The 20,584-nt window shown below is 40.0% G+C and overlaps 1 protein-coding gene across 4 annotated transcripts in view; it reads right to left on the bottom strand.

The window, feature by feature from the left end:
• LOC140200417 (uncharacterized protein KIAA0232-like) overlaps nucleotides 1-20,584 on the bottom strand; it is a 56,016-nt gene that overhangs the window by 26,462 nt on the left and 8,970 nt on the right. For 2 of the 4 annotated variants that reach the window (XM_072263709.1, XM_072263711.1), the window contains one exon: nucleotides 19,554-19,618. The exons of the other annotated variants lie outside the window; for them this stretch is intronic. In XM_072263709.1, coding sequence (XP_072119810.1) covers nucleotides 19,554-19,618 — 65 coding nt within the window. The remainder of the gene's footprint in view (nucleotides 1-19,553; nucleotides 19,619-20,584) is intronic. 4 annotated transcript variants of the gene reach the window in all.

Below are 20,584 nucleotides of genomic sequence, written 5' to 3'. Positions count from 1 at the left end.
CTGAGGTCTACCACAATTCCTTACGAAATGAGATGAGCACTGCAGGATGCCTCTCCAATTGCTGCTGTGACATTCTCCCTGATCAATACTGCAATTCCCCCATCTCCTTTCCCTCCAATATCTGAAACACCCCAATCCTGGAATGTATCAAGCCCTTTTCCTCAATAAAGTATTTGTAATGTTTACAACACTGTAGTTCCATGAATGAACAAAAGCTTCTCACTGCCCTATCTGTAATACTCCTATTGAAATGATCACACTTCTATCAGTCCCACCTTGTTCATTAAACGTTATTTATTTTATTTAGAGATACTTTGCAGGACAGGCCCCTCTAACCCTCAAGTTGCATCACCTAGCAACCCACCTATTTAACACTAGCCTAATCACACAACAATTTACAATGGCCAATTAACCTAACTGGTGTGTCTCTGGATTGTGGGAGGAATCCAGAGCACCTGGAGGAAACCAACGCAGCTACAGGGAGAACATACAAGCTCCTTACAGATGGCGCTGGTGCCAGAGTTCAACTCCAAACTCCAGAGTGTGCTGAACTGTAATAGTGTTGTGTTAACTGCTATGCTAACGTAACTTGACTTGCCTGCTCTTCATTTCAGCTTTACTTGATCCAAGCTCTACTTTCCCCTATATCCTTCTACTCAGAAACCCACTGCTCTTGTTCCCAGCCCCCTGCAGTAAAAATTTTATTTTCATAATCTCACTAGAAGTCAATGTGGTAAACCTGACATACGTAGACATATTACTGAATAAATTAACTATTTCCTTTAATTTTTTTATGATACTCATAACAGATCAGATTCAGCAAAAGATCAAGTTCAAGCCGCTTAAAACAGAAGGGCAAAGGCCCAAACATAGAGGAGGATGGGGGCATTTCAAACAGATGCAACCTCAGGATTTTATTAGGAAAGATAATGAAAATCCTTATTACAATAACCTCAGATCTAGGAGCTCAAAAGGTCAAAAGTCTTAAAAAAAATATTTATCTAGAATTTGCAAATGGGAGGGAATGAATATATCCATGAATTGTTTTTGCCTTTTCTTATATCTTTAATGAAGCTATCATTCAGCCCACTGTCTGCAAAAGCTTCCAGCAGAGCAATTTCATGTCATTCTGCAATGTTTCATTCTCATGCCCATTAACCATGCCCCCTCCCCACCCCCAATCACTTTGGGCTTGCCAGCACTAGGGGCAATTTAAAACAGCTAATTAACTTAGCTATTTAATCTTTGTGATGTTAGAGGAAATTGGAGCACCCAGAGAAACCAATATGATCATCTGGAAAACAGCTGTTCCAGACAGAATGCACTCAAAGTCAGGACTGAATTCAAGTCCCTGGAACCAAGAGGGACACAGCATTAATTGCTCCACTAGCATATCATCTGGGGTATTTGGGTGTACATTTTTGATTAGGAATGTTTTGCACTGAATACATTTGATTTCTAGAAACAGACAATGGATTCATCTGAGCTGTTCCTACTACACAGTTAAGTACCTGGTTTGCATCAGTTATTGTAGATCTGATTTGCTGAGATCAAGTTAATACAACCTCTGATGATGTGAAGCTACAGTCATTAAAATGTCTGATATAAACATGTGAAGTGTAGAGGTTCAGCCATTAATTCTCTACAGCAAGCAGTGTACTGTGTTGCAAAACAGTGGAAAACACAGAAATCACTTAAATCTCAAACAGCCGATGACATAAAGAATGAAGTCTTAGTAAATACAGGAGTTGTAACATGGAACAATTCAAGATCTTAATGATATGAATTTAAAATATAAATCTGCAAGTGTATACTGTAGCACTTCTCTAAAGTAGGCAAGCTTACTCTTCCATTTCTTAAGCTAATATTTAGGAAACGAAAGAGGTGGTATGGAGCATTTTTTTTAAGAATGTAAGTATGTTTGAAATTAAATGAAAGCAAAAATTCCATTCTCAAACAGTTCTTCAGATTGCACTCTTACTAAATGCCACATAGCCTTTACGTCAGTGGTGTCAAACTCATTTTAGGTCACGGGCCAGATTGGGCAAAATGCGACTTCATGCGGGCCAGATCAGTTGTGCACACGCGAATCCAAGTGTGCGTGCTCCCACAGCTTTCGTTGCCTTCGTTATTTCAACCTGCTCTCATGTGTCTCAGACTCTGCTATAACTACAAGGTGTTTCACTTAATGAATTTAATTTCTTACAAAGAAGACTGCCTAGCAAGCATTATTTTTATGATTGGTATTAACTTACAATAGTAGGCTACAGGAAAGTTGTGATGAGAGAGAGAAAAAAAACTATGCTATTTTGGCTAAGATTGTTTTGGGAGCCACAGCTTTTCCATTAACAAGCCATTTGAAATCCAACATTAGCAGAAACAAATGTAGACTTAACAAAACAAATTGTAAATGTAGGCTACACAACTGCACCTGATTTTTATTAGCCTGTTTCTAGCAATCAAACTCAATGAACAGAGTTAGCCTCTAATTTTTATTGAAGTGATCACATTTACAATAATAGAAGTCAGAAAATGAATGAATCACAATATTATGACATAGAGCATAATATTCGGCCCACATTGTTGTGCCAACCTTCAAACCCTGCTCCCATATAACCCCCCATATTAAGTTCCTCCATATACCTGTCTAGTAGTCTCTTAAATTTCACGAGTGTATCTGCCTCCACCACCGACTCAGGCAGTGCATTCCATGCACCAACCACTCTCTGAGTAAAAAACCTTCCTCTAATATCCCCCTTGAACTTTCCACCTGTTACCGTAAAGCCATGTCCTCTTGTACTGAGCAGTGGTGCCCTGGGGAGGAGGCGCTGGCTATCCACTCTATCTATTCCTTTAATACCTTGTATACCTCTATCATGTCTCCTCTCATCCTCCTTCTCGCCAAAGAGTAAGGCCCTAGCTCCCTTAATCTCTGATCATAATCCATACTCTCTAAACCAGGCAGCATCCTGGTGAAGCTCCTCTGTACCCTTTCCAATGCTTCCACATCCTTCCTATAGTGAGGCGACCAGAACTGGACACAGTACTCCAAATGTGGCCTAACCAGAGTTTTATAGAGCTGCATTATTACCTCGCGACTCTTAAACTCTATCCCTCGACTTATGAAAGCTAACACCCCATAAGCTTTCTTAACTATCCTATCTACCTGTGAGGCAACTTTCAGGAATCTGTGGACATGTACCCCGAGATCCCTCTGCTCCTCCACACTACCAAGTATCCTGCCATTTACTTCAAGGCAGAGTACAAAGTAAATCCTTCCAAAGTGTACCACCTCACACTTCTCCGGGTTGAACTCCATCTGCCACTTCTTAGCCCACTTCTGCAACCTATCAATGTCTCTCTGCAATCTTTGACAATCCTCTACACTATCTACAACACCACCAACCTTTGTGTCATCTGCAAACTTGCCAACCCACCCTTCTACCCCCACATCCAGGTCCTTAATAAAAATCACAAAAAGTAGAGGTCCCAGAACCCATCCTTGTGGGACACCACTAGTCACAACCCTCCAATCCGAATGTACTCCCTCCACCACAACCCTCTGCCTTCTGCAGGCAAGCCAATTCTGAATCCACCTGGCCAAACTTCCCTGGATCCCATGCCTTCTGACTTTCTGAATAAGCTTACCGTGTGAAACCTTGTCAAATGCCTTACTAAAATCCATATAGATCACATCCACTGCACTACCCTTATCTATATACCTGGTCACCTCCTCAAAGAACTCTATCAGGCTCGTTAGACATGATCTGCCCTTTACAAAGCCATGCTGACTGTCCCTGATCAGACCATGATTCTCTAAATGCCCATATATCCTATCTCTAAGAATCTTTTCCAACAGCTTTCCCACCACAAATGTAAGGCTCACTGGTCTATAATTACCTGGACTATCCCTACTACTTTTGAACAAGGGGACAACATTCGCCTCCCTCCAATCCTCCGGTACCATTCCCGTAGACAACGAGGACATAAAGATCCTAGCCAGAGGCTCAGCAATCTCTTCCCTTGCCTCATGGAGCAGCCTGGGGAATATTCCATCAGGTCCCAGGGACTTGTCCGTCCTAATGTATTTTAACAACTCCAACACCTCCTCTTCCTTAATATCAACATGCTCCAGAACATCAACCTCACTCATATTGTCCTTGCCGTCACCAAGTTCCCTCTCAGTGGTGAATACCGAAGAGAAGTATTCATTGAGAACCTCGCTCACTTTCACAGCCTCCAGGCACATCTTCCCACCTTTATCTCTAATCGGTCCTACCTTCACTCTTGTCATCCTTTTGTTCTTCACATCACTGAAGAATGCCTTGGGGTTTTCCTTTACCCAACTCACCAATGCCTTCTCATGCCCCCTTCTTCCTCTTCTCAGCCCCTTCTTAAGTTCCTTTCTTGCTTCCCTATATTCCTCAATAGACCCACCTGATCCTTGCTTCCTAAACTTCATGTACGCTGCCTTCTTCCACCTGACTAGATTTTCCACCTCACTTGTCACCCATGGTTCCTTCACCCTACCATTCTCGGATCTTCCTCACTGGGACAAATTTATCCCTAACATCCTGCAAGAGATCTCTAAACATCAACCACATGTCCATAGTACATTTCCCTGCAAAAACATCATCCCATTTCACACCCGCAAGTTCTAGCCTTATAGCCTCATAATTTGCCCTTCCCCAATTAAAAATTTTCCTGTCCTCTCTAACTCTATCCTTTTCCATGATAATGCTGAAGGCCAGGGAGTGGTGGTCACTGTCCCCCAGATGTTCACCCACTGAGAGATCTGTGACCTGACCCCGTTCGTTACCTAATACTAGATCTAGTATGACAATCCCCCAGTCAGCCTGTCAACATACTGTGACAGGAATCCATCCTGGACACACTTAAGCTTTGCCCCGTCCAAACCTTTGGAACTAATCAGGTGCCAATCAATATTAGGGAAGTTAAATTCACCTATGATAACCACCCTGTTATTTTCACACCTTTCCAAAATCTGCCTCCCAATCTGCTCCTCGGTATCTCTGCTGCTACCAGGGGGCCTATAGAGTACTCCCAATAGAGTAACTGCTCCCTTCCTGTTCCTGACTTCCACCCATACTGACTCAAAAGAGGATCCTGGTACGTTACCCACCCTTTCTATAGCTGTATTAGTATCCCTGACCAGTAATGCCACCCCTCCTCCTCTTTCCCCCCTCTCTATCCCTTTTAAAGCACTGAAATCCAGGAATATTGAGAATCCATTTCTGCCCTGGTGCCAGCCAAGTCTCTGTAATGGCCACTACATCATAATTCCATGCATGTATCCAAGCTCTCAGTTCATCACCTTTGTTCCTGATGCTTCTTGCATCTTTACACACTTTACACACTTTAGCCCTTCTACATTCCTACCTTAACACCCTTTATTCTGCTTCTCTTTCCTCAAAGCCTCTCTATGTTAGATCTGGCTTTACTCCATGCACTTCTTTCACTGCTCTATCACTCCGGATTCCATCCCCCTTGCAAATTAGTTTAAACCCTCCAGAACCATGGTAGCAAACCTATTCAATATTTCATAATATATTTTGCTTACACGTCGCAGTGCATTGAACAGTGTCACTCATTTTTCACTTGCTGCTTCCAGACACCTGACATCTCTTGGCTTTAACCAGCCTGTCAACATCAGGGACCAGTTTCTGGGCAATTGTGATTTTCATGTCATTTAGAAGTCTGTGTGTCAGCTGCTAGTGCAGTTTGGATTTGTTAATGTTCATTATGGAGAATGCCTGCTCACAGAGATCTGTTGTCCCAAATATGCGAAGGATTTTTGAGGCAAAGTCTGTCATCTTGGGGTACATCAGTCCCAAGTATTGATAGAATGAGTCTAGGCCCACAGTCTCAAATTTATATTTCAAAGCCGAGTTACACTGAATTTCAATTAGTTCCATTTGGAATTCCTCTGGCACAACTGATGCTGCGTTGATGGCAAAGGCGAGCAAAATAGTGAGAATTCCTTCTCGAGATGAGTGAATACTTGGAAACGATTCTGAAACTCACTCTTCAGCCATGATATTTTGTCCTCGTACCTGTCCATGTTGTCACTATTCCCATGAGCGACACGCACAGACTGCAAAGAGGGGAAATGAGCTGGGTTGCTCTGGGATAGTTGCATCTCCCACAAGCCTAATTTAATTTGAAAGGCACGAGTGCTGTCGTAGTATTCCGAAACAATTTTGTTGCGGCCTTGCATGTTAACATTAAGCACATTTAAGTGCTCTGTTGTATCCACCAAAAATGCAAGATTATGAAGCCAGTCTGGGTAATCCAACTCTGCCACTGGCTTCCCTTTCTCGTTCATGAGTAGTCCAATTTCCGCACGTAATTGAAAAAAACGTTTGAACACAACCCCTCTGCTCAACCAGCGGACTTCAGTGTGGTAGGGCAGGCCGTGTCCGGTATTACTTTCAGACAAAAGAGTGTCAAATTGCCAATGGTTGAGTCCCTTGGCTCTAATAAAATTAACTGTTTTGATTACTACATCCATGACATTGTCTATTTTCAGGCTCCTGCTACATAACGCCTCTTGGTGTATTATACAATGAAAATTCCAGAACTTCTGCTCTGGATTCTCCATCTGAACTTTCTCTCGGAGTTTCACAACAACACCTGCCTTTTTCCCGACCATGGGCGGTGCGCCGTCTGTTGCCACGCTGACAGCGTGGATCCAGTCAACCCCCAGTCTGTCCAAGGCCTCGATGAGGCTGGAGAAAACGTCGTTCGCTGTTGTGGTGTTTGTCATGGGCACCATCTCCACAAACTCCTCGGTGACGGCCACAGATGCATCAACACCATGAATAAATACTCCCAATTGAGCTACATCAGCCACGTTGGTGCTCTCATCAATTGCAATAGAGAAGGCAATATATGACTTCACTTTGTCTTTTAGTTGACTGTTCAAATCTCCTGCAAGGTCCCAGATTCTCTCTGCCACAGTATTTCTTGACAAGCTGATATTACCAAAAGCCTGTCTCTTCTCAGGGCATACCAGCTCAGCCGCCGTCAGCATGCATGCTTTGATGAATTCCCCCTCTGAGTATGGCTTCAACGCAGCAGCTATTTTGTTGGCAATAATATAGCTGGCCCTGACAGCTCCATCACGAGTCTCTCGACTTTTGGTGAACACTGATTGCTGTTTATTCAGAGCTGTTTCAAGCTCGTTTAACTTTTGCGTTCTGAACCGTCCTGCGTACTTGTCATATTTTTCTCCGTGTGACATCTCATAGTGTCATCTGATATTACACTCTTTTGCCACAGCCACTTGTTGCGAGCATATCAGACACAAAGGTTTGCCGTTGACCTCAGAAGAAAAAACGATCTTTCCAATTATCGTTGAATATCCGACCCTCGATATCAACTTTTCTTGGAAAGCATTTTGAACCACAGCAGCAAACAGCCTCAGCCTTGCTACAGGTGTTACTTACCTGAGTACTCTGTGCGTTTATACTGTGTCTGATGATGTAAGTGGAGCCCTAGTGGTCTTCAGTGCAGGGTGGTAGGTGCTTATGCACAGCAGGTGGTTAACTGCCCCCTATTGTTTTCTAAGTACACACAACAAGCTGCCGGCGCAGCAGGCGGCACAGACAGCGGTGGGAGAGAGAGCGGCTGCCATACAGATACATAGTAAATGGTCGTGAATATACTTTTCTCCCCTCCCCCCCACCAAATCATCCCACAGGCCAGTAATTTGACACCCCTGCTTTACGTGAAATAAAAAGTCTACATCAATTCATTGGGATAGCATACAAAGCCATTTTTAAAAATATAAAATACTAGCATATTCTGGACTTTTTTGTGTATATTTCTTCAAGAGTACAGTAGTCTTACTTTCTCATCTTTTTACATGTAATTACTGAACCATGATTTAATTAAAACATCAAGGACAACAACACTACTTTTAACAACTGATCTACATAATTTACCTTGGTTAATTCAACTGAGGAATTAATAGACTAAATGTGCATCTTCATAAATTATAGTTTTGGTATATGAAAAGTTAAAAAGAATTAATTGGAAACGAAATACAATCATGCCACTGAGAGACTACATTTACAAATCAGTCAATGCATTACTTGTTTTTGTAATCAATATATCAAACATTATTTTAAAAACAAATCACTGATTTATGACAACTCAGAAGAAAAATCAAATGGATTAATTTGATTTGGAACTAAAAATAAAGTTAAAGTTAACAATACACTGAGAAGGTGTTGATTTTTTTTTATTTCATTGCCCAAGTACTTATTATTACTAATAAAAAAATCAATTTATTATGGTTAAATTTGAAACTGTTTCATCTTGATATGGTCTACTGGTTGCTTTTCAAAAAGCAATCAAACTGCAGTCAGCATAGACATACACTGATTAAATATCAAATGAGCAACCTCAGTCTAGGTAAAAATAACTTCAGTGCTTATGTCAAACCCAAAATTACTCATCTCTGTATTTGTCACAAGTCAATGGTGTTCTTCCAGCTTATGATAACAGACAAATGAATCACGAGGGTTCACCACTCTGTAGCTGGTGAACGTGTGATATTGAGACATTAAGTCATGGGTCCCAGCACCCCATTCCTGCTCATATAATATGGACTGAGAGTTGAAAATTAAACACCTGTTCATTTCGAGGGGAAAAATAATGTACTGACATAGCAAGTTTCACAACATGTGTGTAATTCAATGCATGATACTTTTGTTGGCTCTTACTGCTTTAGCTAATTCTCTGGCTTACAAATCCACATACTTGTTCTACTGCCATTCAGTCTATTCCTTGAATCTGATTACATCTAGACGCAGGTTGGGCCATTTGTAGTTTCAAATATCTAACTTGATTGTTGCTATCTCCGCCAATCTAACATCTGAAACTTACCCCTCATCCTGCCCCAACTACATCTTGTCCATCAATTCCCTTTCAAAGCAATACTTTAGCCCACCTATTAATTTCCCTAGTTTGCACCACTTCAGGAGGATCGAGGGTTAAGATAATCTGCAACTGCTTTTGTCACAATTAAATTTGTTCAATTTCATTTCCCGCCTACTCCATTGTAACCTCTTAAATGATCAGTTCAGATGCATTTCAAAGACTGAGACCATTCATGCACAATTTCTTGTTCTTTTTTGCAGCTCCAGTATTCCAACCACTATTCCCAATCCCTAGTCACACCAGTTTTGCTCCCTCCCCTCCCCAACCTTTAAAAAAAATCCATTTCTTGCTTGTAGATATTCCTATTTAACTCTAGGCTACTCAATTATCACTTAAGCACTAACAAAACACAAAGTACAACTATATCACAAGGTGCATCAAGAGAACTACAATTTTACTTGCTCTAGCTCCTAATTTTGAAGACTTCATCCAGACTTTTGATACTTCCATTCAATTTCTTCACTATTATAGTTAGTCTTAGAACTCTTTCCTCAAAGCATTATTTTCTCTCCTGTTTTTAATTCAAATTGCTCATTAGATATCTTAAATACTGCCATGATTACTTCTACAAATTCCAACAGTCTTACATCTTGTCCTGTAATGATCAGTCTTCCAATTTTGTGTACTCCCACCAAACGTTATGCAACTGACAATTGTCACTAGCCACCTTAACTTCATTTCTAACTGATCCCCCAAAACCTTCCTGCTCAATGTTGTCCATCTTCAAGTTACCACATCAGTCACTGCTCTCTTAAAACTCTCACTTTTCTACGCTTTCTGGACATTTTCTACATTAAATTCATATTAGCAAAAACAAGAAATACCTTTAAACAGGCTACTTTTTAGAATAGAGTGAGGTGGTGTCTTCTCAGTGCTATATACATGGGAGAGCAGAGAACTTAAAGTACAGTACTAATCATTTAATATTTTTAATGCTAGCTCAGGACTTGGAGCTCAGAATGCAAGTAGGAAATAGACAGAAAAATTTGGCACTTAATCAAATGATAATGAATATCGTCCATGACATGGCAGCTGATCAATACAAATTTCATTTCAGGGCATGTCCAGTATAAAGATGGGTGTTTGTATTATGTGCAAAGGCAACACGTACTATTATAAAATCTGAATGCAAGGCTTGCTAAATTTATGTTCAGGTTTCCCTTGAGATACACACAGGCTGCACTCGAGTTATGAATGTCCGACTTAAAGAAAACCCCATATACGAACAAGCTCCCATAATATTATTAAACTGAGAAGTCCAAAGTATATACATGTTTGTTTCAATAGAATGAGAAAACTAGTTTCCAAACCCTTACCCACGGATTGCACTCTCTCTGCAGCTATTATGCTTTATTCTATGCTATTGGAAGATAAATTCTACATTATATGAGGGATTGGAGCAGGGGGCAGGGATTCAGATTTCTGGATCATTGGGACATCTTTTAGGGCAGGAGTGATCTGTACAAAAAGGATGAGTTGCACTTGAATCCCAGGGGGACCAATATCCTGGCAGGGAGGTTTGCTAAGGCTATTGGGGAGAGGTTAAACTAGGATTGCTGGGGGGTGGGAACCAAACTGAAGAGACAGAGGAAGAGGCATTTGGCTCACAAATAGAGAAAGCTTGGTGACAGTGCGAGGGGGAGGATAGGGAGGTGATAGAGAAGGGATACGCTCAGATCGATGGTTTGAGATGCGTCTATTTTAATGCAAGGAGTATTATGAATAAATTGGATAAGCTTAAGAGCGTGGATCAGTACTTCGAGCTAAGATGATGTGGCCATTACAGAGACTTGGATGCCTCAGGGGCAGGAATGGTTACTTCAAGTGTCAGGCTTTAGATGTTTCAGAAAGGACAGGGAGGGAGGCAAAAGAAGTGGGGGCATGGCACTGCTGATCAGAGATAGTGTCATGGCTGCAGAAAAGGAGGAAGTCATGGAGGGATTATCTATGGAGTCTCTGTGGGTGGAAGTTAGAAACAGGAAGGAGTCAATAACTCTACTGGGAGTTGTCTTTTTTATAGACCACCCAATAGTAACAAGGACATCAAGGAACAGATAGGAAGACAGATCTGGAAAGGTGTAATGATAACAGGGTTGTCGTGGTGGGAGATTTTAATTTCCCCAAATATCGACTAGAGCGAGTGGTTTAGATGGCGTGGAGATTGTTAGGTGTGTTCAGAAAGGTTTCTTGACACAACAGATAGATAAGCCTACAAGAAGAGAGGCTGTACTTGATCTGGTATTGGGAAATGAACCTGGTCAGGTATCAGATCTCTCAGTGGGAGAGCATTTTGGAGATAGTGATCACAATTCTATTTCCTTTACCGTAGCATTGGAGAGGGATAGCAACAGACAAGTTTGGAAAGCGTTTAACTGGAGTAAGGGGAAATAGGAGGCTATCAGGCAGGAACTTGGAAGCATAAATTGGGAACAGATGTTCTCAGGGAAATGTACTTAAGAAATGTGGCAAATGTTCAGGGGATATTTGCATGGAGTTCTGCATAGGTATGTTCCAATGAGACAGGGAAAGTATGGTAGGGTACAAGAACCATGGTGTACAAAGGCTGTTGTAAATCTAGTCAAGAAGAAGAGCTTACGAAAGGTTCAGAAAACTAGGTAATGATAGAGATCTAGAAGGTTACAAGGCTAGCAGGAAGGAGCTTAAGAAAGAAATTAGGAGAGCCAGAAAGGGCTGTGAGAAGGCCTTGGCGGATAGGGATAAGGAAAACTCCAAGGCATTCTACAAGTATGTGAAGAACAAGAGGATAAGACGTGAGAGAATAGGACCAATCAAGTGTGACAGTGGGAAAGTGTGTATGGAACCGGAGGAGACAGCAGAGGTACTTAATGAATACTTTGTTTCAGTATTCACTAAGGAAAAGGATCTTGGCGATTGTAGGGATGACTTACAGTGGACTGAAAAGCTTGAGCATATAGATATTAAGAAAGAGGATGCACTTGGAGCTTTCGGAAAGCATCAAGTTGGATAAATCAAAAGCAGCGGACGTGATGTACCCCAGGCTACTTTGGGAGGCGAGGGAGGAGATTGTTGAGCCTCTGGCTATAATCTCTGCATTATCAATGGGGACGGGAGAGGTTCCCAAGGATTGGAGGGTTGCGGATGTTGTTCCATTATTCAAGAAAGGGAGTAGAGATAGCTCAGGAAATTATAGACCAGTGGGTCTTACTTCAGTAGTTGGTAAGTTGATGCAGAAGATACTGAGACACAGGATTTCTGAACATTTGGACAGGCATAATATGATTAGGAATAGTCAGCATGGCTTTGTCAAAAGCAGGTCATGCCTTATGAGCATGATTAAATTTTTTGAGGATGTGACTTAGCACATTGGTGGAGATAGAGCAGTAGATGTAGCGTATATGGACTTCAGCAAGGCATTTGACAAGGTACCCAATGCAAGGCTTATTGAGGAACTAAGGAGGCATGGGATCCAAGGGGACATTGCTTTGTGGATCCAGAACTGGCTTGCCCACAGAAGGCAAAGAGTGGTTGTAGACGAGTCATATTCTGCATGGAGGTCGGTCACCAGTGGTGTGCCTCAGGGATCTGTTCTGGGACCCCCACTATTTGTGATTTTTATAAATGACCTGGATGAGGAAGTGGAGGGATGGGTTAGTAAATCTGTTGATGACACAAAAGGTTGCGGGTGTTGTGGATAGTGTGGAGGGCTGTCAGAGGTTACAGCGGGACACTGACAGGAAGCAAAACTGGGCTGAGAAGTGGCAGATGGAGTCCAAACCAGATAAGTGTGAGGTGGTTCATTTTAGTAGGTCAAATATGTTGGTAGAATATCTTATTAATGGTAAGACTCTTGGCAGTGTGAAGGATCAGAGGGATCTTGGGGTCCGAGTCCATAGGACACTCAAAGCTGCTGCGCAGGTTGACTCTGTGGTTAAGAAAGCATGCAGTGCATTGGCCTTCATTAATCGTGGGACTGAGTTTAGAAGCCAAGAGGTAATGTTGCAGCTATATAGGACCCTTGTCAGACCCCACTTGGAGTACTGTGCTCAGTTCTGGTCACCTCACCACAGGAAGGATGTGGATGAGAGGTGACTTGATGGAGGTGTGTGTGTAAGATGACAAGAGGCATTGATCGCATGGATAGTCAGAGGCTTTTTCCCAGGGCTGAAATGGCTAGCATGAGGGGGCACAGTTTTAAGGTACTTGGAAGTAGGTACAGAAGAGATGTCAGGGGTAAGTTTAAAAAAAAACGCAGAGAGTGGCGAGTGCGTGGAATGGACTGCCGGTGACAGTGGTGGAGGCGGATATGATTGGGTCTTTTAAGAGACTCCTGGATAGGGTACATGGAGCTCAGAAAAATAGAGGGCTATGGGTAACCCTTGGAAATTTCTAAGGTAAGGACATGGTCGGCACAGCTTTGTGGGCCGAAGGGCCTGTACTGTGCTGTAGGGTTTCTGTGTTTCTATTATTTTATCTTGCTTGATCTGAATGTACTGTGTAATGATCTGATCTGTATACAAGACAAGCTTTTCACTGTACTTTAGCATATATGACAATAATAAACCAGTTCCAATATTTAGCAATTGTTCTTTCTTGAATTTTTAAATAAATGGCATAACACTGTGGAGGTATTGTTAGTATATTAAATGGCACTACAGACAAAATTGATGCCTGTGGAAAAAAAAGCTCAGTTGTCACCAGAATATGGACTGTAATTGTCACACTTGCAAATAAAATCCGCACAAAAATAGTCATGGCAAGCAATATCTTGGGGCCTAATTAGTTAACAGTATTAAAACTTGCAAGCTCAATATTCATTTCAAACATTTTTTTTTAAACATGTACTCCATATTCTAATAAATTCTTAATTGTATTCCATGATTAAGAAAGGATAAACATTTGTTGAATGCCTCATTTTCTTGAGAACAGTTGATAATTCTTGACTGTTTTAGGAGTCTCAACCTGGAAGATAGCCTCACTTGATTGTTGCTCTTTTAAGTAACTAAATCTGAAATACTATACTCCTTAAAGTTAGCAATGAAGTCTCATAAAGTCCACAATCTATTTGAATTCAAGCATATTTTCTCTAATTTCTTTGCTGAACCTTTGTCATAATAAAGGGACAATGCTAGATGGCTCTTTTTCTGATTGCAGCTCTGTCTCCTGTGGCATTTCACACAGATCAGTGCTGGTTCCTCTGTTGTCTAGAATATACATGTTAATGGTTTGGTGAAAATGTCAGTGATCTGATTACTTTGCAGATCACGCCAGTAAATGGAGTTGTGGACAGTGAGGAATGCTGTCTAAGGGTACAGCAGAGATATAGAATGGAAACTTGACTGGAGAAATGGCAGTTTGAACTTAAGATATCACCATCAGGCTCTTCAACCAAAGGGGATAACTTCACTCAACTTTACTTGGTCCATCATTGAAAGATTCCCCACAAATTATGGACTCACTTTCAAAGACTCTTCATCTCATGTTCTCAATATTTATTGCTTTCCTATTATTATTCTTTCTTTTAGTACTTGCACAGTTTGTTGCCTTTTGCATTCTAGTTGAACACCCAAATTGGCGTAGATTTTCATCAGTTCTGTTATAGTTATTATGCTATAGATTTGAGTATGCCCGCAAGGAAATGAATCTCAAGTGTTGTATATGCTGACATATGGTTCAATGGTATACAGTATACACCTGAAATTCTTACTCTTTGCAAACAGCCCAAAGAATGGACAACAGAAGAACATTCGAACTTCAAAGACCCCCCACCCCCTCCCACGCACAAGCATCAATCCTTCCTCTTCTCCCTCTACTCACTTATTCTAGCAGGAAGCATCAGTGCCCACCACTCAAGTAAGCAATAGCAAAGCCCCCAAAGAACCCATGATCTGCAGTCCAAAAAAAACTAACCCAGCACTTCGACATGCTTTGATAATACATTTACCTTGAACAAGCATTGCTGTTGCCTTTTTGGGAAGTCAAATGCAAGAGGAAAATATCAAGTACGTGGCAGGACCCTTAGGAGCAGCATTGATCTACAATCCAGCTTTGGAACTCCAGTTCATAGCAAGAGTGGGTAGGGTAGTAAAGGTGGCTATAGCATATTTGCTTTCATTCGAGATACTGGGTATAAAAGTTGGGAATTCATGCTGCAGCTGCATGAAACTTTGATCAGGCCACACTTGGAGTATCATGTGCAGTTCTAGTTCCCACACTACAGGGAGAATGTGGTGGTTTTAAAGGGTGCAGAAGTAGATATGGCCTAAATCGGAAAGTATTAACTAGAATGAGCAGCCAGATAAACTTGGATTGTTTCTCCTGCAGTGGCTGAGGGGTTGATCTAATAGCAGCATATAAAAATTGAGAGGCATAGGTAGGATAGATACCCAGAGTCTTTTTACAAGTGTGGAAATATCATATATGAAAGGGCATAGGTTTAAGATGAGGGGAAAAGTTAATGATTTGTAAGGCAAGCTTTTTTTAAAAAAAAGCACAAAAAGGTTGGTGCTTGGAAGATATTGCCGGATGAGATAGCAGAAGAAGATGCAATAGTAATGATCAAGAGACATTTAGACGTACATATGAACAGTCAGGGAATAGACAGATAAGCACCATGTGCAGGCAGATGGGATTAGTTTAGATTGGCATCATGGTTAGCCCAAACATGGTGGAATGAAGGACCAGCTCAGGTTCTGAACTGTATACATGAAGCTAAGCAATTATACAAATTCTAGAACAATTTGATTGATAGAAATCCTCATCCAATTTAAAGCTGAGTTGTGCACTGAGAGCCTTGACTAAATAGTAGAAGAGTTTAAACAGGTACTAAAATAAGAGAGGAACTTCAGATGCATAAAGTCTTCACCTGCTAGTATTGTTTGACACAAATTTAAGACCATTATTTCTTTAAAAAAACTAGCATGTTTAAACTACTCTTACAAGATTGCTTTTTATAGTGGATCTCAGTTTCAATAGTCTTCCCAACTCCTCCGACACAGATTTTAAGGTGCATTCCTAAAGTATTTTGAGTCTGAAAATCGTAGCACGAGTGTACATTATTTCCCATTACTTCACATAAGTAAACTGATTGTTTAATTTCACGTTTTTTCTGCTTTATTTTGACAGAAATATTCAGAAATCTTTTAAATGGAGAGACAAACAAGGGTATAACAATTAAGTACATTTTTGAATCAAATGAATCAAAAAAATATGTTCACTGATGTTCTAAGCTAGTGTTTAGAACCTCAGTCACACCAGGATCATTTCTTCAGACAATAATAAAGGGGTTGCTGGTCTTTTCTTATTAGAATCATTTTTATATGGATGTAAGAATTTTCACTAGAAGTTGCATATAAATGGAAGGATAAAACAAGAAACATACTAGCAACTAAATCTTGGTCCATTAAAAACAGACCAGCCGACATTGATGCATGAGGAATTCAAAATAATACTGAATTTTACAACCACACCGAGTTATGTGTGTAATATTACACTGACTTGTCTTTGTCTTTCACCAACACCCAAGCCTGTTCTGCTTTGTTAGGTATTCATGACTCCCCTCAAATCAACAAACTGCTTGAAATGGTCACAAATGTGCTGGGTCTTGCATATGATCTACCACCCCCACTGCTGCCATTTCTCTTAACAGTATCAACTCCATTTATTAACCATTGTATATTCTGCATTTGAAGGCTGAGTTTTTTTATATATGTAATCACATCTTTCCTTGTTCTGTTGCTTATAAGCTACTTGTCTACACTTTCAACTTTACCAAAAGTTTGGTCTGTGGAGGTTTGGAGTTCAACAGAGGTTAAACAAATGTCATGTGCATAAAGTTTTGTTCACCTGAGAAAATTACTTGAAAGAGATATGGGAGTAGGTGTCAAGGGCTAGAGACAATAGTTTCAGTGTTCAACTGAAAAATAAAACAATATTGCATCAGTTTAGCAGTCTAAAGATACATTTAGCAGAGGAAAAGTGGAGTTCAATGACTTGTTTATATACGTTAATGCTGACTTCCCTTCACTTTTCCTCCTTCAGTCTCTAAATACATCCAAAATGAAAAAATGTAGATGGAAGAGCAAGAAATAGCTTATTGGGATCTTGAGGCTACAAATGAGACAAAAGGGGAACAAAAAGGGTAATCCAACAGAGTTATATTATAGACAAAACTCACTGAGAAAGAATGATGTGGCCAGCAATGTCTAGGGATTCAGACAGACTACAAACAAAGAACTGTGTCATTTGTAAAACTATTTAGGGACAATTCAGAGAAGCAGCAGAAACATATGGGGAGATAAAAAAAGAGGCAGTGTGGTGAAACTGCTTGAAAAAGTATTTGCAAGCATAAAGTACAGGAGAAAGAACTTTGTTGGTCAGGTTAGGAACAAATGAGATCAAGGGAGAATGAGCTGGCTTAAAAAGACAATAGGACATGAGCAGGCACAAGGAGGAAAATGGAAGAACCTAAACCTAAGAAAGATGCACATTTGAAATAATTTTGTCATGATGAGCTAGGGGAAGGGCATGGGTAAAAATGGATAGGAAACAGCATCACATTTACAAACATTAAGTTTTGGGCAGTTTTTGGCGGGAAGGTTGAAAGGGGAAGAATATCTCAAATACTTAGGTGAATTTGCGAGTGCTAAATACAATCAGAGTTATAAAGTGACAGAAATTATATGGTACAATAGATCACCATTCACCATTAGCAGATAATTTTTATTTTTATTAATGTATATAAATAACATTCTCCTGCAAATAAAGATGACAAATCTTTGTTAAAAACAAGATCTTTAAATGGCAGCTGCAACTTATCACACCCACCCTACACAGTAAACCGCCTAACCGCACAATATTGTGGGTATTTTAGATAGCATATTATAACTCACATTGAAAATTTTCATCTGTAACACAATCTTGTTGCTTACATTAAAGCAATGCTCAATAAGTTGCCATCTCTGTGCTGTGAACATTATGTTTTGGTGACATGGTACACAAACTGTAAATGGAATTTGAGAAGTTCCTGGAAAACAGCTAATGTTATTACTGAAAAGAGGTGGTGTTAAATGGAGAAGAACCCATATATAGAAGAAACACAGACAGGAATGTGTAAACCAATTCAAATTGGCTGAAACCTTTCACTTACTCTCACAATTGTACTCAAGAGCTGGAAAACAGTCACTCAAAACTGGACTGCCTCAGGAAAAAACTAGAATTGTAACTTTGAAAATCCATTTATGCAAGAATTCAAAAAGTTTTATTAAGCAAAAGAAAAAAAAATTTAAAAGAGTGCACGTCATCAATTTTACCATGTGGTGATTATTCTAGTTTGAATATTGAAAATTAAGTATTTAACAAATTCAATATACAAGTACTTGCTATTAACGAAAATAAAGTAATAAATGAAAAAGGACAATTAACCCAATAACAAGTATAGCAGTAGGGATCAGGTGAAGAGTGAGGCAGAATTCAATGCCATAATTAAACTTGTACTTGCTTTCAGACTATTGCAGCCATCAAGAAAATAAAAAACAAAGATGGGAAGATGATGACAGTGCAAGGTTCCCTGCCCCCATTCTAACATCTTGCCAAAGGGGTGAGAACGTCTTGTCTGGCTACATCATTGTGTGGTATGGAAGCTGCAAGTCATCGAACCACATGACTATACAGATGAAAGTAAAAAACTCTTCTCCCCCCCTATTTATGACATTTACCAGGAGCATTGTATATGAAGGGCCAGAAGCATTATTGAGGATCCCTACCACCCTACCCACAATCTTCTTCACCCATTACTGTCAGAAAGGAAGTACAGAAGCATCAGGACTTGGACTGTCAAACTGATCAACAGCTTCTTCCTCACCACTGAGGTCTCATTACTAGGACAGTGAGCTGTTCAGTGTTTACCTGTACTGCACACTTCACATGCATTTTGAATTAAATTTTATTAATTTATTTGTAGTAATAAATATGTGCTGTGTGTGATATATGTATTGTGGGTGCACCGTGGTCTGGAGGAACAATGTTTTGTTTGGTTGTACATATGCCAATCAATGTCTGTAACGCCATTGGTGTTTAGGGGAGCAATGATGGTCCTCTATCTCTGTTTGTACTATCGTACAGATATAGGATTCTTTGCTGCTGTTTCCATTACAATTTTTTTTGACCAGTCAGGGCTGTTAGCCTCGAGCTGAACCCCCAAACCTGGAGGACCAGCGGACCACTCTTAGTCTGGCCCCTACCCATTGATCTGTTTGGCATACATGTAGTCAGATTATAATAAACTTGAAAAAGTTGCCTTCTCATCAAAACTTTACACTGGCCATTTTAAAACTTTGTTAATGCATTTAGTGAACTGCCAATTAGTGAATTGGCTAACTGCAAATTAGTGAAAGGCTATTTCATGAAAGGAGCATTACTCTGTCAACTGTTTATTCATTTCCATAGATGCTGCCTGACCTGCTGAGTTCCTCCACCATTTTGTGTGTGTTTCCCTGGATATCCATCATCTGCAGTCTCTTGTATTTATGCATTACACTATTATTCCACAATTAAAGTTGGTCTTATACTTCAGTATTCTAGCCTGATTACAAAAGTAACCTACTTACCAATTGAAGAAAGATGCCAGAACAAAAGTCAACCAACACAGCAGAAAGACAAGTCGAGAACTGAACTGCAATGAAGTGAAATATACCGAACTTCAGTCACTACTTGCAACAAAGTATTGAACATGGATCTGATTTATTTTGGTAACTTTTACAGGATTAAAGCATTTAAAATTCTACCTAAGTTGTGCAACTGAAGTCCAATGCTCATCTATTTAAAGCAGGTATATATAAAAAAAATGAAACATCAAATGCTTCGAACTACAAGGCTTGAAAGAAAACTACACTCATGGGATTCACTACTAGATCAGAAGAAACATAAATGAAACTTTAGGCATAAAGCATATTAGAATTATGCAAAGTGGTAACTAATTGCAGGCAAGAATAATGTGGACTAAACCTTTTATTGTTCTCAAAAGATTCTATTAGTTTTTTGAGAATAAAATAATGAGAACAAATAAGGTTTAACCTTTTAAGGTGGCAGAATTACGTGGAGTTCAAACCCTTTCCCAAAACCAAAGCAGGTAACTTAGATTGTTGCTTCAATGCTGCACTGATAAAAGCTGTAATATCAGAGGCACTGTCTTTTTGACACACAACTTAAACCAAGCCTTGCTTGCCTCAGACAGAGAAAACAACCAACTTGTAAGGCCACTGTGGACAGGATTTTTCCCGTCTCACAACAATCAAAACCAATAATTCATTTAGATTGTTTTATGGGTTGGATTCTGCTGCACCAAATGTTATTTAGCTCCCTATGAGTGTGAGAGTGACTGTATTACCAGAGTTTCTTTTAAAGCAAGTGACACTAACTGGTTCTTCTTGTACTTTATGTTCTTTCCACAGCACATGCTATCCTACAAAGTGAATGTTAAAACTCAACAAAGATACTTAACACTTTTGTCATTCATAGGCATAAACTGCCCATTTAGTTTGGCTGCATTCTGCTACCAAATACCACTAAAATGTACAATTTTTTGGAAGTCAATTATTCTAGTATTTATTTAGGTCAAATCAGAATGACCTGCATAAAT

Source organism: Mobula birostris, chromosome 7, assembly GCF_030028105.1.
Source record: "Mobula birostris isolate sMobBir1 chromosome 7, sMobBir1.hap1, whole genome shotgun sequence".
In the NCBI taxonomy this organism is placed as follows: Eukaryota; Metazoa; Chordata; class Chondrichthyes; order Myliobatiformes; family Myliobatidae; genus Mobula; species Mobula birostris.
The sequence above is the reverse complement of the archived record's forward strand: the minus strand, read 5'-3'. Positions and strand labels throughout refer to the sequence as shown.